The following is a 14388-nucleotide window of genomic DNA, read 5'->3' as shown; positions in this document are numbered from 1 at the left end:
GGAAAGGCAGTTCTTCAGGAGAGGGGAGATATGATCTGGTATGATCTGATATGAGCACAGATAGGATGTGCTGCTGCAGCTACTGGACAGCTGAGCCATAATCTACTGCTGAACCATAACCACAGAGGGCTGGAAGAGCAGGAGCATTGCTGTCCTGAACACAAGGGGTCAAGGGCAAATTTTGGCTATCTGAGGCGGGACACAGTGACTGTCTTCAGGGTTGGGCGCCCTCACCCTAGCACTGTCCCCACTGCAGGGAGCACCAGAGAGGGCGAGCACTGCCACTTCCCACCAGTACCTTCCATGCTGTTCTGACTTGAAACACTGCTATTTCCCCCCAGATCTCTCCCACTGAAATGAATTTTCCCCTCTGCCATCTGGTAGCACCCAGAGTGTTTCTCTGCTGGGTGCTACACACTTACTGCAGGAGGTTTCCCACGCATCAGACAAGGTGATCTCACGAAAAGATTTAATCATCTGTCTTATTTATGCAGATGCTGTAAATAACTCCACCACCTGTTTTTCCTCCTGCTGCCTCACTACGATCTGTATTACTGGTATGGCCAAGCCGAGACACGAGCAAGGTTGATCGTAATTCACCTGGAGCAGCAGTCTAAACTCACCCGCACTGACAGTAATAGCCTCAATAAACTGCTCCCTCCAGCTGTTTGTGCCAACCACCAGGGCCAGGTTCGTCTTCTTAATGAGCTTGTCCACTGTGTTCTGCAGATGGAGACGCAGAAGAGAGAATTAGGGGCTATCGGACTGGAGGCGCTGGGCTAAAACCCACTGGCACTGGTGCTTACAGCCATACGCTTATGGAAAAAGCTTAGCAGATGCTAAGCTGAGGTCAAGCGTCCCAGCAGTGAAAGCAAATGTAAGTATTTCCAATTCCTCTCATTGCCACTCAAAAAGGCCTTTTGAAACCTGCTCACGATGGGAGTTTGAGTGGTCTCGGTGGAGGTTTAACAGCAAATAACACTGAGGTGCCGCAGCTCCTGTTCACAATGCCTTGGGAGGAATTTTACTGGGCTGCTTCAAAGCATTGTACATAACTGGGACTTGAGCAAGGCTCTGCTCAGGAGCTGAAGCTCAGTGCTAGTGGGGAAAGCACTGTGGCTGCAGCGGGCAGGGGGTGCTCCTGGGCAGGATTCACCACAAAGCCACAATGATTGCTTGCATTTAGGGTATAAGAGCTTTGCCATAGGAGTCCCAGGGTCAGGGCTCACTCAAAACTGCCTTTATGTAAACTATAAAGCATCGCTGTGATAGTAAGGTTATATCTGAAAGTAACGTGCAGCATTTTGGAGTCCAGTGAGCTCTCAGGCTCACCTGGTTGATATGCTTGTGTAATAACCACAGGCAATGGTCTGAGACCTTGTGATGCCAGCAGCTGCCTCACTTTGCTGCGATGCCATTAGCGTGTGTTGGCCAATGTTGTGCAAAAGGTGGGTCCCCAACCAGAGGAAAAGAAGGATAGGGATGTGGGTGGTACCTTGAACTCATAGGATTCCTCAATGATGACTTCGAGCTTGGTGTGCTCCCCCAGGACTGGGCGCCCCATCTCCGCAATTCGTCGCTCTTCCTCCTCCTTGCTGGTCAGTGGCTGCTTCTCCTCGTTCTCCTCTGTAAAGCAAAGAGCCCACCTGTGAGCCAGGTCCGGCCGGTCACTCTCTGGAGTTGGCTTCCCATCGGAGAGGGAGGTCAGGAAGCCTCCAGGTAGGAGCAGGAGCGACAGAGCAGAGGAGAAGGAGGTCATGGAGTGATAGACAAGGTGGTTTTGCTGGGGAATGCTGGCAAAAGAGGTCTGCAACTCGTCCAACCTCAGGAAGAGTCTAATTCACCCTCAGGGCTGGGGAGTATCCCTGTTTTCTGCTGCCTCTCCCACAGGGTTCCTTGTGGGGAACAGACCACCACTGAGGCTGCTCCAATTCCCAGCCCTCCAGTTCTGCAGCCAGGTGTGGTTAGGACATTTCCGTCACCCCATTACAAGCAGAGAGAGCTGTCAGCAGCCCCAGGGCTGAGGAGGGGATGAGACCCTCCTGAGCAGGGCTTTACCTTGTGGGGAGCAGGCTGGCAGCTGGAGAGCTTGGGGTTGGAGAAAAAAGCACAGCCAGCACTGTGTGAGGGGCCAAACCCAGGGCATGGCTTGGCCCCAAACCCTGAGAGAGGAGGCAATGGCAGGACTACAAGAGCCATGGAGTTGCTTTGCACTTCCACCAATGCATGCGCAACCTCAGGGCGGGGGGACATTTTGTCACCTTCTGTGCACACCCCCACATTGCTCCCTGCCATCCCACCCTTGGGGACGAGCAGAAGGCCATCGGGGCTGATAGGGGCTGGATTTGCTGGAGAGAGGAGTTAATTTGCCCGGGTCAGTATGTAAACACGCCAGTCAGTCCATGTTAGACCGCCACGGCCCATGGGTGCCACGCTGTGGGTACCTCGGATGGTGACCACGGTGCAGGGAAGAGGACGCTCTCTAGCCTGGACCTTCCTGAAGATGGGTCTTCCTATCACAACGACCAGCAGGAGATCAGCAGGAGGCACTGCACACCCTATGCACACCCACATTGTGCCATTAGTAAACTCTACATCCTACTGCACACGGGGTTAGCGTGGCTCCTGCCCGGCTGCCCCCCTGCCCGAAGAGTTGTCACCACCACAGGGAGCGGCTCGAAGGGCCCAGCCTCACGGTCAGAGCCTTGTCAGCCTCAAGGATCGTTTGCAGCGCTCCTGAGGGGCTGCTCTGCGTCCCATCAGGCTGTGTCATGGCTGCCATACCCTGCCGAGGGCAGTGGCCATGATGGGTGTGTGGCAGGCTGGGTGTGCTGTGAGAGGATGCGGTGTCAGCAAGGGCGGCCCTGCCGCCTGCTTACCCTTCCAGAGTTTCCCTCCAGGGCGGAACAAAAGCAAAGAGGAAACCGAGAGAGAGGAAAGAGCAGGATGAGCATACGGCCATTAAGAGGAGAAGGGGTGGTGGGGGTGGGCAAGGGGATAGCAGAGATCCATACCTGTGATGGTGAAGCCACCTAGATGAAACCAAAAATGAGAGAAAAAGAGAGAGAGAAAGAGAGAAAGAGAGGGTTAGCATCATCACAGCAGCCCCCCGAAGCCCCCAGGGACATGAGAGTCCTTGCCTGCCCCACTTGGGGCTGGGGGCCAGTCCCTGACCTGCACCCTGGGGATGGCGTGGGGACACCCTGCCCAAATCTGAGCTCTCCAAGCCGCATCTGCCACCCCCCCGGCACCTAACATAGGCTGCAGAGCCCACCTGGAGGTTGAGGGTGCTCTGCTTCCCTCCCCGGCCTGAAAACACAGAGGCTGGGTGGACTCTAAACGCCCCAAGTCTGGAGACACCACTTGCACCACCTCTTCCAGTTGGGTTGGCCATCTGTCCCACCTCTAAGTCACTAGCCTGTCCTCTTTTTGCCATGCCAGTGTAAGAGGCGATGGGTTAATCTGCACAGCATGGTTTTGTAACCCGGCGTGTCAGTGGGTTTGTTATGGCTGTAACAACGACACTCCCGAAAAAACGCTCCTTGCCACAGCGGGTTACCGCTCATTAATGGTAATGACTTTGGGGTTTTAATCCGAGGGCTGTTGGGGCATCAGATACCTGAGCTTACTTAAATAGTGCTGACCGCCCTAAAAGAGAACATTGTGAGCAAAGAAAAATGTCAAACAAAATCAATCGTCTTCCAAAAATATGTAGACAAACTGGAAAAATGGAAAAGAAAAGGGAATGCGCGCTTACCAAGCTCATTCAACAACAGGGCTGTGAAGGAGACAGACAGAGACAAACACAGAAGAAGAAAAGTAAATGAATAATGAAATCAAAAGGGATATCCACAGAAAGACTCCAGATCCCAGGGCAGAGATTTCAGATCTGTAAAGCTGCAGGACACCATTAGTGTTGAGAGTGATGCACTAAAAATAAAGGAACAGAAACATTTCATGGGACTGTAGATTTAAAATAAAAATGATTGCAAACATGGGGTGGATATGAGTTAAAAGGCACACTCCAAAAATTCATTTTTCCCCTTTGAATCATATGTGCAAGATCTTCCATTGGTCTCGGGGGCAGTTCTGCCTCGGGGGAGGACACAATACATCCCACGTGCAGTGGCTACTGGCTTTGACCTCCTCCAGCCGCCTACTGGGGAGCAAGAACTACACTCGGAGGCTGTATTTCTGACATATGCAATGAGAGAAGAAAAGTCTGGGGCAAGGTTTGGCTCAGAGATCTGGTCACTCAGCATTTTAGGTGTCTGAAACAAAAGAAAAAGGCTCTCCCTTGGTGCATGGTGGGTCTCTGGCCCCTGAGGCACAGACCTCACCTTGGCTATGTGGCCCAAGGGTGACGTTTCAGGGATGCTCCCATCTACAGGGTGCCGAGCATGCAGCTCGCCCCACTTTGCTGCCTCTTGTGAAAAATCAAGCCAAAAAAACTAGCTAAAAAAAAAAAAGGCAAACACACAAAAAGCCCCAGCATGGCCAAGGCAGAAATAGCATCCTTTAAAATACTGACTTGCCTTCCAGCTACTGAGTTTGCAATATCTTTGTGACCAGGAGGGTGAGAAACTTTCTTCTTTTTCTTTCTTTCTTTCTTTCTTTCTTTCTTTCTTTCTTTCTTTCTTTCTTTCTTTCTTTCTTTCTTTCTTTCTTTTTCTTTCTTTCTTCCTTTCTTTCTCTTTCTCTCTCTCTCCCTCTCTCCCTCTTTCTCTCTTTCTCTCTCTTTCTCTCTCTCTCTCTGTCTCTCTCTGTCTCTCTCTTTCTCTCTTTTTCTTTCTCTGTTTCTTTCTTTCTTTCTCTCTCTCTTTCTCTCTTTCCTTTCTTTCTCTTTCTTTCTTTCTTTCTTTCTTTCTTTCTTTCTTTCTTTCTTTCTTTCTTTCTCTCTTTCTCTCTTTCTCTCTTTCTCTCTTTCTCTCTCCCTTTCTCTCTTTCTCTCTCTCTTTCTCTCTCTCTCTTTCTCTCTCTTCCTTCTTTCCTTCCTTTCTTTCTTTCTCTCTCTCTCTCCCTCTTTCTCTCTTTCTCTCTTTCTCTCTCTCTTTCTCTCTTTCTTTCTCTGTCTCTCTCTCTTTCTCTCTTTCTTTCTCTTTGTTTCTTTCTCTCTCTCTCATTCTCTTTCTCTCTTTCTTTCTTTCTCTCTTTCTTTCTCTCTTTCTCTCTTTCTCTCTTTCTCTCTTTCTCTCTTTCTCTCTTTCTCTCTTTCTCTCTCTCTTTCTCTCTCTCTCTCTTTCTCTCTCTCTCTCTCTTTCTCTCTTTCTTTCAAGCCTGGCTCCTGCTAGCTATTCATATAACCCAGCAAGTCACAAAAAACATCAGGAAACCTGATAAAGGTGAAGGTGCAGCTGACCTGCATGGCACCTGTTCTGAAGGGGAATGTATGTGGCATTGCTGTTGGATATGATTTGAGGCTGAAATATAGTGGCACCTCCCTGGTCAGCATGGGGACTGCTGGGGACCCTCTCTGCCCTGAACAAGTAGTATGTGCCAGCCCCATGTCTGCTGAAAGGAGAGCTTTTTGTCCCAGAAATGAGAAAGCCAGAACAAATGCTGCTACCAATTTGTTACAAAGACTTTAATAAGGGGTCGTTGTAGGGCAACTAATTATCTTAAGTAGCTCTAAAACCGCTTCTTGCTCGGCCACCAATAGGGCACAGGATTAGCTGTTGCCATTAATTTTTAGTTAATTTCCTGGGGAAAAAAAAAAAAATCTTGGAAAACTAAGTGAGCCGTGTCTTTTTGGGAAGGCTTGCAGTTAGTTTAGAAATGTTTTTATGTGATGAAAGAGGAAATTGTTTTTATTATTCCTATGAGAAGCTATTATCCAGTGCAGAGCCATGAAACTTTATTTGAGTGTAACCTGATTTCTACTGGATAGATTGCATCTTACGGCATTACCTGCTTGTGCCGTGATTCTCAGCTATTTCCAGATCCTAGTGCCAGCATAAGAAAGGCTAAAAATTAAGGCTAAAAATAAAGGCTAAAATTACTGCTCTGGCCAGGCATTTTACCTCAAGCAGAGGCTATTTTATCTTCTGATAAAAATGATGCAGTGTCGCTTGCTTCTGGAGACTGAATTTTCTATGAGATTGAATGAAGCTGCGGCTGTGGTGTGGCAGGCAGGTGTGCTGAAAATATCCCTAGGGGCTGGCGATGCTCATCATTCCCTGCCTGAGTCCTCCAGGGGGGCCCTCGTGAGTGAGACGGGGTCCCCCCGAAACAAAAGAGAAAAGAAAAACAGAGCAAAAAGCTGCAAGGGGCCAAGCTTCGAAGGAGGGAGGGCAAAACGGCCGGGAGCCAGAGCGCGAGGAGAAAGGAGTGTGAGAGTAGGGAGACACAGAGAAAAGCGGACGGCAGCGTCTCGAGAGCTGGTCTGGTGTTACTCTCACACCTTTCACTCCTCGTCGTAGCCACACCGGGTCCCCAAGCACAAGGAAGAAACTGCACTCTTTCTCATACTCCTCACGGTCAAGTATTCTAAGGGTAATGAATTTCCTGTGGGAACACAAGACAAAGGCAAACACATGATTGGCATCGCACGCGCATGCAGTTCACGTCCGCCGTGGTGCCGAGATGGTCGGGGAGGGAGGGAAGCGGCTGCACATCACCCTGTGGCGGACGGGGAAGGGCAGGAGCATCCCCACCGGCAGGCCTGGGGGCTTCAGGGGGCCCCTGCTCCTGCCCTTTCCCGCAGGCGCTGGGGATGTGAGCTCGGTGTTGCAGGTGCCAGGCATGAGTGAGCCAGACAGGGACACACAGGCTGGGCTCAGCCCCGGAGCACGTCCCCCACCTTTCTTCTCACTCATCTCCACCAGCCGGGGCTCCCCGATCTCTAGGTAGAAGGTCTTGTTTTTCTCATACTCCTCATCATCTATCACCTTGATTGATATCGTTTTGCTGGAACAGAGAAGAAGAAATAGAGATTCAAGAGTAAGGGGGGAAGAGGGAGGAGGGAGACAGGGAGAGGAGGAGGAGGGTGGAAATGCCAGGAGAAGGTGGCTGCGGAGAGAAAACAGTGGGTTTGGTAGCACAGCCGGAGGGGCAGCACAGCCGAAAGCAAAGGGCAGGAGCCGAGAGGCTGAGAGAACGAGCACGGACCGTGGGGTCAGGGTGCCTCCCAAAACCCAGGGTGCAACGCAGACCCTCGACGACTTGCTCCCACTTAAACCAGCCCCTGCAGGGGGCTCTGCCTCATCCCGACACCACACATCCACGCACAACATGACCGTCGGCTGCTCCCTTTGGGCTTCGCAGGCTCCGACTGGCAAGGGATGCTGTGGTCCCATCCCTGGCTCCTCTGCATGCTGCATGGCAGAGCCCCTCTGTGCACCGACAAGTATTTGGCAGCAGAGACAACATGTTACTCTCATTCGGAGCAAACACCGCCAAGCACTCGGAGGAACAGCCAGGATGATTTCTTGTGCAGTTTGCTATGAGTCAGAAGTGTATTAAGTTTGCCCTTCATGCTTATAATGAAACCGTTTACTCAAGAGCGAGCGATGGCTGTGAAGGGTGTAACAATACAGCACAGCTCGGTGTAATTGCATTTTATAATGAATATCTGTAATAATTTCTTCTGTTGATAATTATTGCTGCAACGGTTTTGTACATAGGAAAAATGGGTACAGAGCACGCAGCTGATCTTGCTTTGCATTGACGAGTTAGGTGAAATTATTGCGTATTAAAAAACTAATGAAGGATGCAAAAATGCTCACAGCCAAGCTATCAGAGGACCCAACAGTGTTAACAGAATGGCACGATTTCAAAAATATTACTAACCAAATCAATAATTTTCCTGACAAATCCCATTAAATTGTATCCTGCACATCCCCTCCACGTATGAAAAAAAAGCCCTTCTCAGGAAAATTAATTAAAAAAGCTGCGTTCAGCAATACTGAGGGCAGCAGAGGAATCAAGACGTAAACTGCCTATGGGCGTGCTCTGGCTTCCTGTGTGCGGCATTTCTAAGCTCCGCACAATAATCCTCTCTTACAAGAAGAACCCTGGGTGCCCATAAAATAAAAAAGCAGCTCCTGATGCTTAGACTCAACACAAACAGGACCAGAACAATGGGGCCTCAGGACTGAAAGAGCCACTGCCAGCAGGTGCTGCTGTAATGCAGCTTTCCAGGTGGTCTTCCCAGGGTGCGAGCGAGTGCTCTGTGTTGGGTAGACATGAACACTGCTGTTTTTTGCTGTAACAAGGCTGCTGGGACAAAGGGTGGGAGGAAAAAAACAGCAAGTCTGCTCCCCAGATGAATTTCCAATCAGCAAAAATTGCTGAGGCAAATGTGTCCCTGGGATGATGCTGCAATCCCAGAGAAAAGGATTTCCTTCTGATGGTGTTGGAGACCACATCTGTCTGAGAAACAAGCACGTGGAAATAACACAGCTTATTCTTAGAGCACGCCTGATCTCCACTGCACTGCCTTTTGCCTGCTGGGTCCTGTAGAGCACCCTGAATCCCCCACCACTGCACAGCAAGACTTTCTCAACAACCAGCTTAGGTCTTGGGTCCTTAGCAGGAGACGAACTATTGCCTTACCCAGCTTTGTGCTCTAATTTAGTTGTGTGGGGCAATTGCTCTGAGCAGCAATGTGTTCTTGCTGGTAAAAGAAAGCGCTGGCATCAGCCCAGCTGGTGCCACAATGTGTCAGGGACATTTAGTGCGTGGACTCTCCTCCTGCCTGTGTCCAGGCAGGGTGGATGAAATACTGGGGGAATGTGCTTGGTGACTCCACTCAGCGCTGCCAACCACCCATGGGAACCACCTGGCTCCAGGCGCCCCCCCCCCCCGTGCTCACACTGACAAAAAGTTGGGCAAAGTGTTGCCAAGGAAAAACCAGCCAACTGTCTGCATTTCTGTACCAGAAACTGCTCGTCCCCGAGTCCGTAGCCAAGGCAATCGCTGAGGGAATGAGTTTCAGCTCATTTCCATGTACCAGCAATCAAAGAATAAAACAAATCTTGCAGAATTGCAGCTCCAGCTCTTTTCCTTTCGCCGACACTCAGCAGCAAGGGAAAGAAGGGGATCTTCCTGAACATGGCGTACAAACTCCTGCCCTTGCTCCAAGCCCCACAATATTCATCGGGGTTATAGTTTTCATTTCGAACTATGCCATTTCACTTGATCTTTCTGCAGAGCATCCTCACAAAACCTTTGGCTTCTAGAACCTATGGAGAAATCCCTTTGGTGGGCGATGCTCCAAGGATGGCGCAGCGAGGGAACAGCCACTTGCCTGAGGGGACCCGAGGGCCACCCGGCACAGTCTCCTCTGACCACTGCCAAGAGCACCTGCCTGTAGGAGGATGTATGAGCAGGACAGGCATGCAGACAATATTTCTAACCAACTCTCTCCCAGCCCCCAGATATCTGCGTCTCAGGGTTTCCAGCCAGCCCAGGTTTCTATGTATCTAGCCATGCTCTGCAGGTTTCTCGCATTTCGCTTTGAGCTTGGGTAAACTTCTGGCATTTGCAGTATCCCAGGTGCCTGGGAGAGTAATGTGCTTGCTAATGCCAGCTCGGTGTCACGGGCAGCAAATAGCTGGTCTCGTGGGGTGATGTGTACGTGGTGCAAGCATGCCAGCCTACCCACACTTTCTGGACACAACCCTGGGAAGGTCAAGAGACACCTCTGCCAGCCTTTGCTCTCTTGTGGGCTCAGGCAGCACCAGGAGTGACTGGTGACAACCTACCCAGACATTTTGTGAAAGATGGTTTTCATCGCTGCACAACGTCACCGTGCCCAGATCACACAGGAGCTGGAGCTGAAATAACCAAGTACTGCATGCAGCTAGTGAAGGTGTGCCCAGTGGGCCACGAAAATGAACGTCTCTAAACACACAACAACCTACTGCTGCAGCAGTCAGTAAGTAGGTTGCCCATAGCATGCTCTTACTGCCGGGACAGGCAGACACTTATTCCTGAATCAATGCAGGGAATAATGCTCTTATGCAGCTTGTCACCCAAACAAGTTCCACTGATCACCCAGGAGAGCTAAGTGTGTAGCACACAGGACTTTCAACTCCAGATTCATAATTATAATATCCAGTGCAGACAGCTGGGAGAGAAGTCCTGTTGCCTAAGTCCTGTGATGTCCTAAATCTTGACCCCCCCCCTACAACCAAGCACTTCCCGTGCTGGTGGGTCAGCGACTGCAGCCAGAGAATAACCAGGAGGTCTGCATGTTCTGGAGATGACATTTCAGAAGCACACTTGCTGGTGCTGCCCATTCCAGCGTGTGTTCTCAGACTCCTGCAGAAAGCTGCCACATTGATTTCTCATACATCTGCTTGTCAGCCAGTCACTTAATTAGCCCCAGTTAAAGCCTGCCATGAGAGATGACCATGGGGCTGGGGACACCAGAACTGGGCACCTCCAGAGCCAGTGGCCAAGGCCAAGTGAACCTAAGCCACAAGAAGGTGTTGGGTGTGAATCCCAGGGCATGGCTGGAGACAGCTGCCAAGAGCAAGCGGCTCTTTCTCCTCCCATCTCCACCTTCTCCAGGCTTGGTTCTTCATCTCCATACCTGTCCTCACCTCCTTTGGGAGCTCTTGTCTCCCCAGAGGCTGTGGGGACTCAAGGCCCTGTTCCTGCTGTTAGAGACGCAAAAAAAAAATACTAGCTGCTCCTGTGCCTGTCTCTGCAGCACGCAGCTCTTCAGACCCGGGCACCGGGGAGTGCTTTTATGCACTTAGCAGCTTCATTGCTCAAATTTCTGACAGCTACTCGAGGAGGGAAGTTGTCTTGTTGCTGGGAAGGAAAAGGAGGAGACGAGGTTTTTCTTAGACCAGTTGACAAGAAAATTGCACCTGATAGCAAGGAGGTGACAGTGGTGGGAGCCCTCATCCCGGCTGCAGGTGATGTGCGCCAGGCAGGGGGATGTGCGGGAGGGCAACGTGATGCCTGCCCTGCCAGCACAGGGTCACTCCCTCCTCGGGGACAGAAAATGCACAAACATGGGCCAGATTGTGCAGACGACCTTGTCACGCACAGTTTTATCTGTTAAACAATGGGCTCTGAGAGAGGAGAGGGTTCATTAAGATTTCTGCTTCTCCCTCATGCTCTCTGGAGGTCTTTACCAGCCAAGGGTATGGGGACGGCAGCTGTAGCAGGCAATGGGCCTGTGTGGAAAGACACAATGGTCAGGGGGCTCAATCTTGGCTCCACTCATGCCAACAGGCTGGAGACGTCCCCTCTGGGGGGGGTCTCATTTCCCTGCCAGCTCCCAGCCAGCGGTTCAGGCTGCATGAAGGCCATAAAATGTCTTCTGGGTGATCCTGTGACTCAGAGAGATCAGGTTCAGCCTCTTCTCCGGATGCATAACTGTTAAAATCCATTAAAAGACAGGGGGAGCCGTCCCAACACCCCCAAGCACAAGCAGAAGGGAAGACCAAACCTCCACCACCAGCAAAGGCTCAGAAACATGACGTGCTGTGGGCATGCGGAGGCTCAGCAGCTTGGTGTCCCAGCAGCATGATGGCCCTGACCTCCCAAGGGACAGACCCTAGGGTTCTTGCAAAAACAAATGCTAGCAGAGGGTGGGTGAGATTCCCTGAGCCCTCTGCCCCCTGGCAACTCACAGAGCACACACATGGGGTATTTCAGCTCCTGCATGTCAAATGGGATTTTTATTTATTTATTTATTTATTTTTTCCTGAAGTATTCTCAGTGGTTTTGAGTATGAGCTGGGGTATGATCAGAGCTGGAGGCAGGGGCTGTCCCTGCAGCTCCACTATTGGGAGTCAATGGACCAGCCCGATCCTTCTCCCTATAGCTGCACCTGTCCAGGTGGTGCAAAAAGCACCTTGGAGTATTGATGATGCCATTGCTCTGCTGCAGATGCTGGGGACAGACACTGAATGACTGAGCTGTGGGAACCAGAAAGGGTTCCTGGCTTGGTACAGGCTTGACTATCGAATATAGGAACTCCAGTGTGCAAAGTTTGCAGGAGGTTATCAGCGTGACATGTACTTCCTTGCAGTTGGTTAATTAATCCACCATAGAGAATAAATTGGCACTACTGACTCCATGGACGGAACATGATGGTCAAATGGAAATGGGAGCACGAGGAGAGACAGTGGTGTTGGCCATCCTTAACCCCGTGCTGATGGGGTCCCATGCTTGTAAGATGCCCCATGAGTCACCCATAAAGGAACGTTTGCAGGTCCCAGGCTTGCTGACGTTAAATGTCTGTGCTTGATGATGAAAATTTTGCTTAAAGCATGCTGCCAACATGACATGGAGGGCAAAGGAAAACCTGCCTGAAGCTAAGCCTGACACATGCTTTCGGAAGGGTAAATGTAAGCAGATTTGATGCGGCAGCTCAGTTTGCTGGCCCAGCAGCCCAAATCTGAATGGGGCTGTACAGCCCAGTGCCTGCCAAAACAGGGAGCACACCAGCCTGGGCAGTGCAAACTGGGAAGGGAGGGGAAATTGTCCTTCTCTCTCCACCACTGGAGCCAAAATTAACTTGGCTGCTTTTATTTTCTTGGTTGCCCTCTCCTTCTTTCTCAGAGAAATCAGTCTTGCTGAATCAATCTTTGTAAGAGCACAGGGCCGTGCTGTCATCTCCGTGGCAGCATGAAACAACTGCTCCTCTGGCCTCAGGATGCATTAAGTTTAAATGACAACACACGGCTCAAATACATAACTTTGTCTTGCTTCAGAGCATCGCTACCAGGAGAGCTCTGGAAAAGCCTCATCTATCCAGCACGCTCCTCCTTGGCCTTGTGGAGAAGCAAGATGTGTGTGGTGGTTTGCAGAGGCAGCAGGACTGAGGGCTGTTGCTGTTTGAATAGCTGGGAGATGACAGGCACAGCTGATGCTCAGTGCCTCAGAAAAGACTTTTCAGGAGCAACAATCACCAGGTAAGATATTTCACATGCTAGACTGAATGCTGCTTGACGCTCTTCTTAGGAAGGCTGTGTTGGGCAGGATTTGTCAGACCAGAGATTCTGCTTTTCTGGGGAATCCCTGATGTTTGCTCTGATCTGCATGTGAATTTTGCACTCTGGCTAATACACGCCTTCACTCATCTGCCAATGTCACATTGCACAGGGGGCTGGCTGGCCAAAAATGCATGACATTCTCTCAAGGTGCCCCAAAACAGGACCTGAGCCCTTGGTCATGCTTAAAGGTTTTCCCATCCCAGGACAGCTGAAGGTGTGACCGTCCCTTGGCTCTGGATACAGTAACACCAGGACAAACCAGTGTTTGCTGTTCTCCCCCAGTCCCATTGCCCTGCACATCCAGGTTGGTGACCCACCACTGAAAGCTTACCAAGTGCCTGCTGGAGGCAGGATCGCGGGGGGATCAAACAGGAGTCATTAAGTCTAGATCAGTGTCTGGATCTCCAAGGACAACATGCATAAACAGTGCAATGCAAGCAATGACTAGGAAGGAAAACACATTTGATGTGAATTTGATCAAAACCACCCCGGCAGCAATTGCTTAAGGCGCCTGGGAAAGCTGACAGAGTAGAAATAACTCATCCCATGGCTTCACACAAAACTGCCGTTAGTCCCAAAAAATTCAGCCTGTGGTGCAAGCAAGGGGTTTAGTGCCCGGGACTCTTCCCAGCCTAAGACTCTTCCTGGATATAAACCATTGCAAATGCCATTACTAAGAAGCTGCAGAGTCTGGAGCCAAAATCCGGTATTTCTGCTCTTCCTCTGCCCATCTACTTGGTTGTTCTCATACACATCTTCCCCAAGGGAAAACAACTGGAAACTCATACAATTGCTTCCCACTTCTCCCTGCACCCAAATATGCACATGGCTTTTCTTCACAGACAGGTTCCCTTTTATGAGAATAATTGCTCCAACCTTTCCAATAAGTACGAGTTGCCCTTCTCTGTGTGCACCTGACATAGTTGCCATGACAATGCTCCTCAAACAGAACACATCACTCTTATTGAAATGGCTTTGGCACTTCCCAAAATGAATTTCAATAAGCAACTGCCAGCAGAGGGGATGTTTCTGCAGCCTTGTAAATTATTTAGCAAACTTTGCTGAGTTTAAGCTGAGTAGACAAAACAGGGGGCAGCATGTGAAACCTAGCAGTGTGGCTTCAGCATCAGGAATCAGGATTGAAGGAAGTCTGGGATACGTCTGCTGTGCCATGGCATCAGCTGCTCCAATGCCTCCAAAGGAAGGCATATTTCAATCTCCCCCAGCATGGGTTTCAGATCAAGGGAGGCTCTCCCTTGTTGTTTGGGAAGATGCTACAATAGGGGGTCTTGACTGCTCCCTGCCCTTCCCTCTATATAGGAAGTGTGCTGGGAGGACGCAGGGATGCTCGGTGACAGCAGAGGGCACGCTGCAGAAATTCGGAGGAAAAACATCCATACTGAATGTGCAAGCTGCCTTTCAGGAGCAG

At 50.5% G+C, this 14388-nt stretch overlaps 1 protein-coding gene across 7 annotated transcripts in view; it reads right to left on the bottom strand.

The window, feature by feature from the left end:
• Positions 1 to 14388, bottom strand: part of SLC8A1 (solute carrier family 8 member A1) — a 102329-nt gene that overhangs the window by 6766 nt on the left and 81175 nt on the right. For 3 of the 7 annotated variants that reach the window (XM_040551833.1, XM_040551835.1, XM_040551837.1), the window contains exons 3-6: positions 6800 to 6906; positions 3015 to 3032; positions 1496 to 1626; positions 624 to 723 (exon numbers count right to left, since the gene is read on the bottom strand). In XM_040551833.1, coding sequence (XP_040407767.1) covers positions 624 to 723; positions 1496 to 1626; positions 3015 to 3032; positions 6800 to 6906 — 356 coding nt within the window. Of the gene's footprint in view, positions 1 to 623; positions 724 to 1495; positions 1627 to 2444; positions 2514 to 2879; positions 2895 to 3014; positions 3033 to 3757; positions 3779 to 6400; positions 6505 to 6799; positions 6907 to 14388 lie in introns of all 7 variants that reach the window. The other 4 variants (XM_040551834.1, XM_040551838.1, XM_040551839.1 and 1 more) reach the window with 3 other exon arrangements.

This window comes from Cygnus olor, chromosome 3, assembly GCF_009769625.2.
Source record: "Cygnus olor isolate bCygOlo1 chromosome 3, bCygOlo1.pri.v2, whole genome shotgun sequence".
In the NCBI taxonomy this organism is placed as follows: domain Eukaryota; kingdom Metazoa; phylum Chordata; class Aves; order Anseriformes; family Anatidae; genus Cygnus; species Cygnus olor.
Note: the sequence above shows the minus strand (reverse complement) of the source record. Positions and strands in the feature narration are given on the sequence as shown.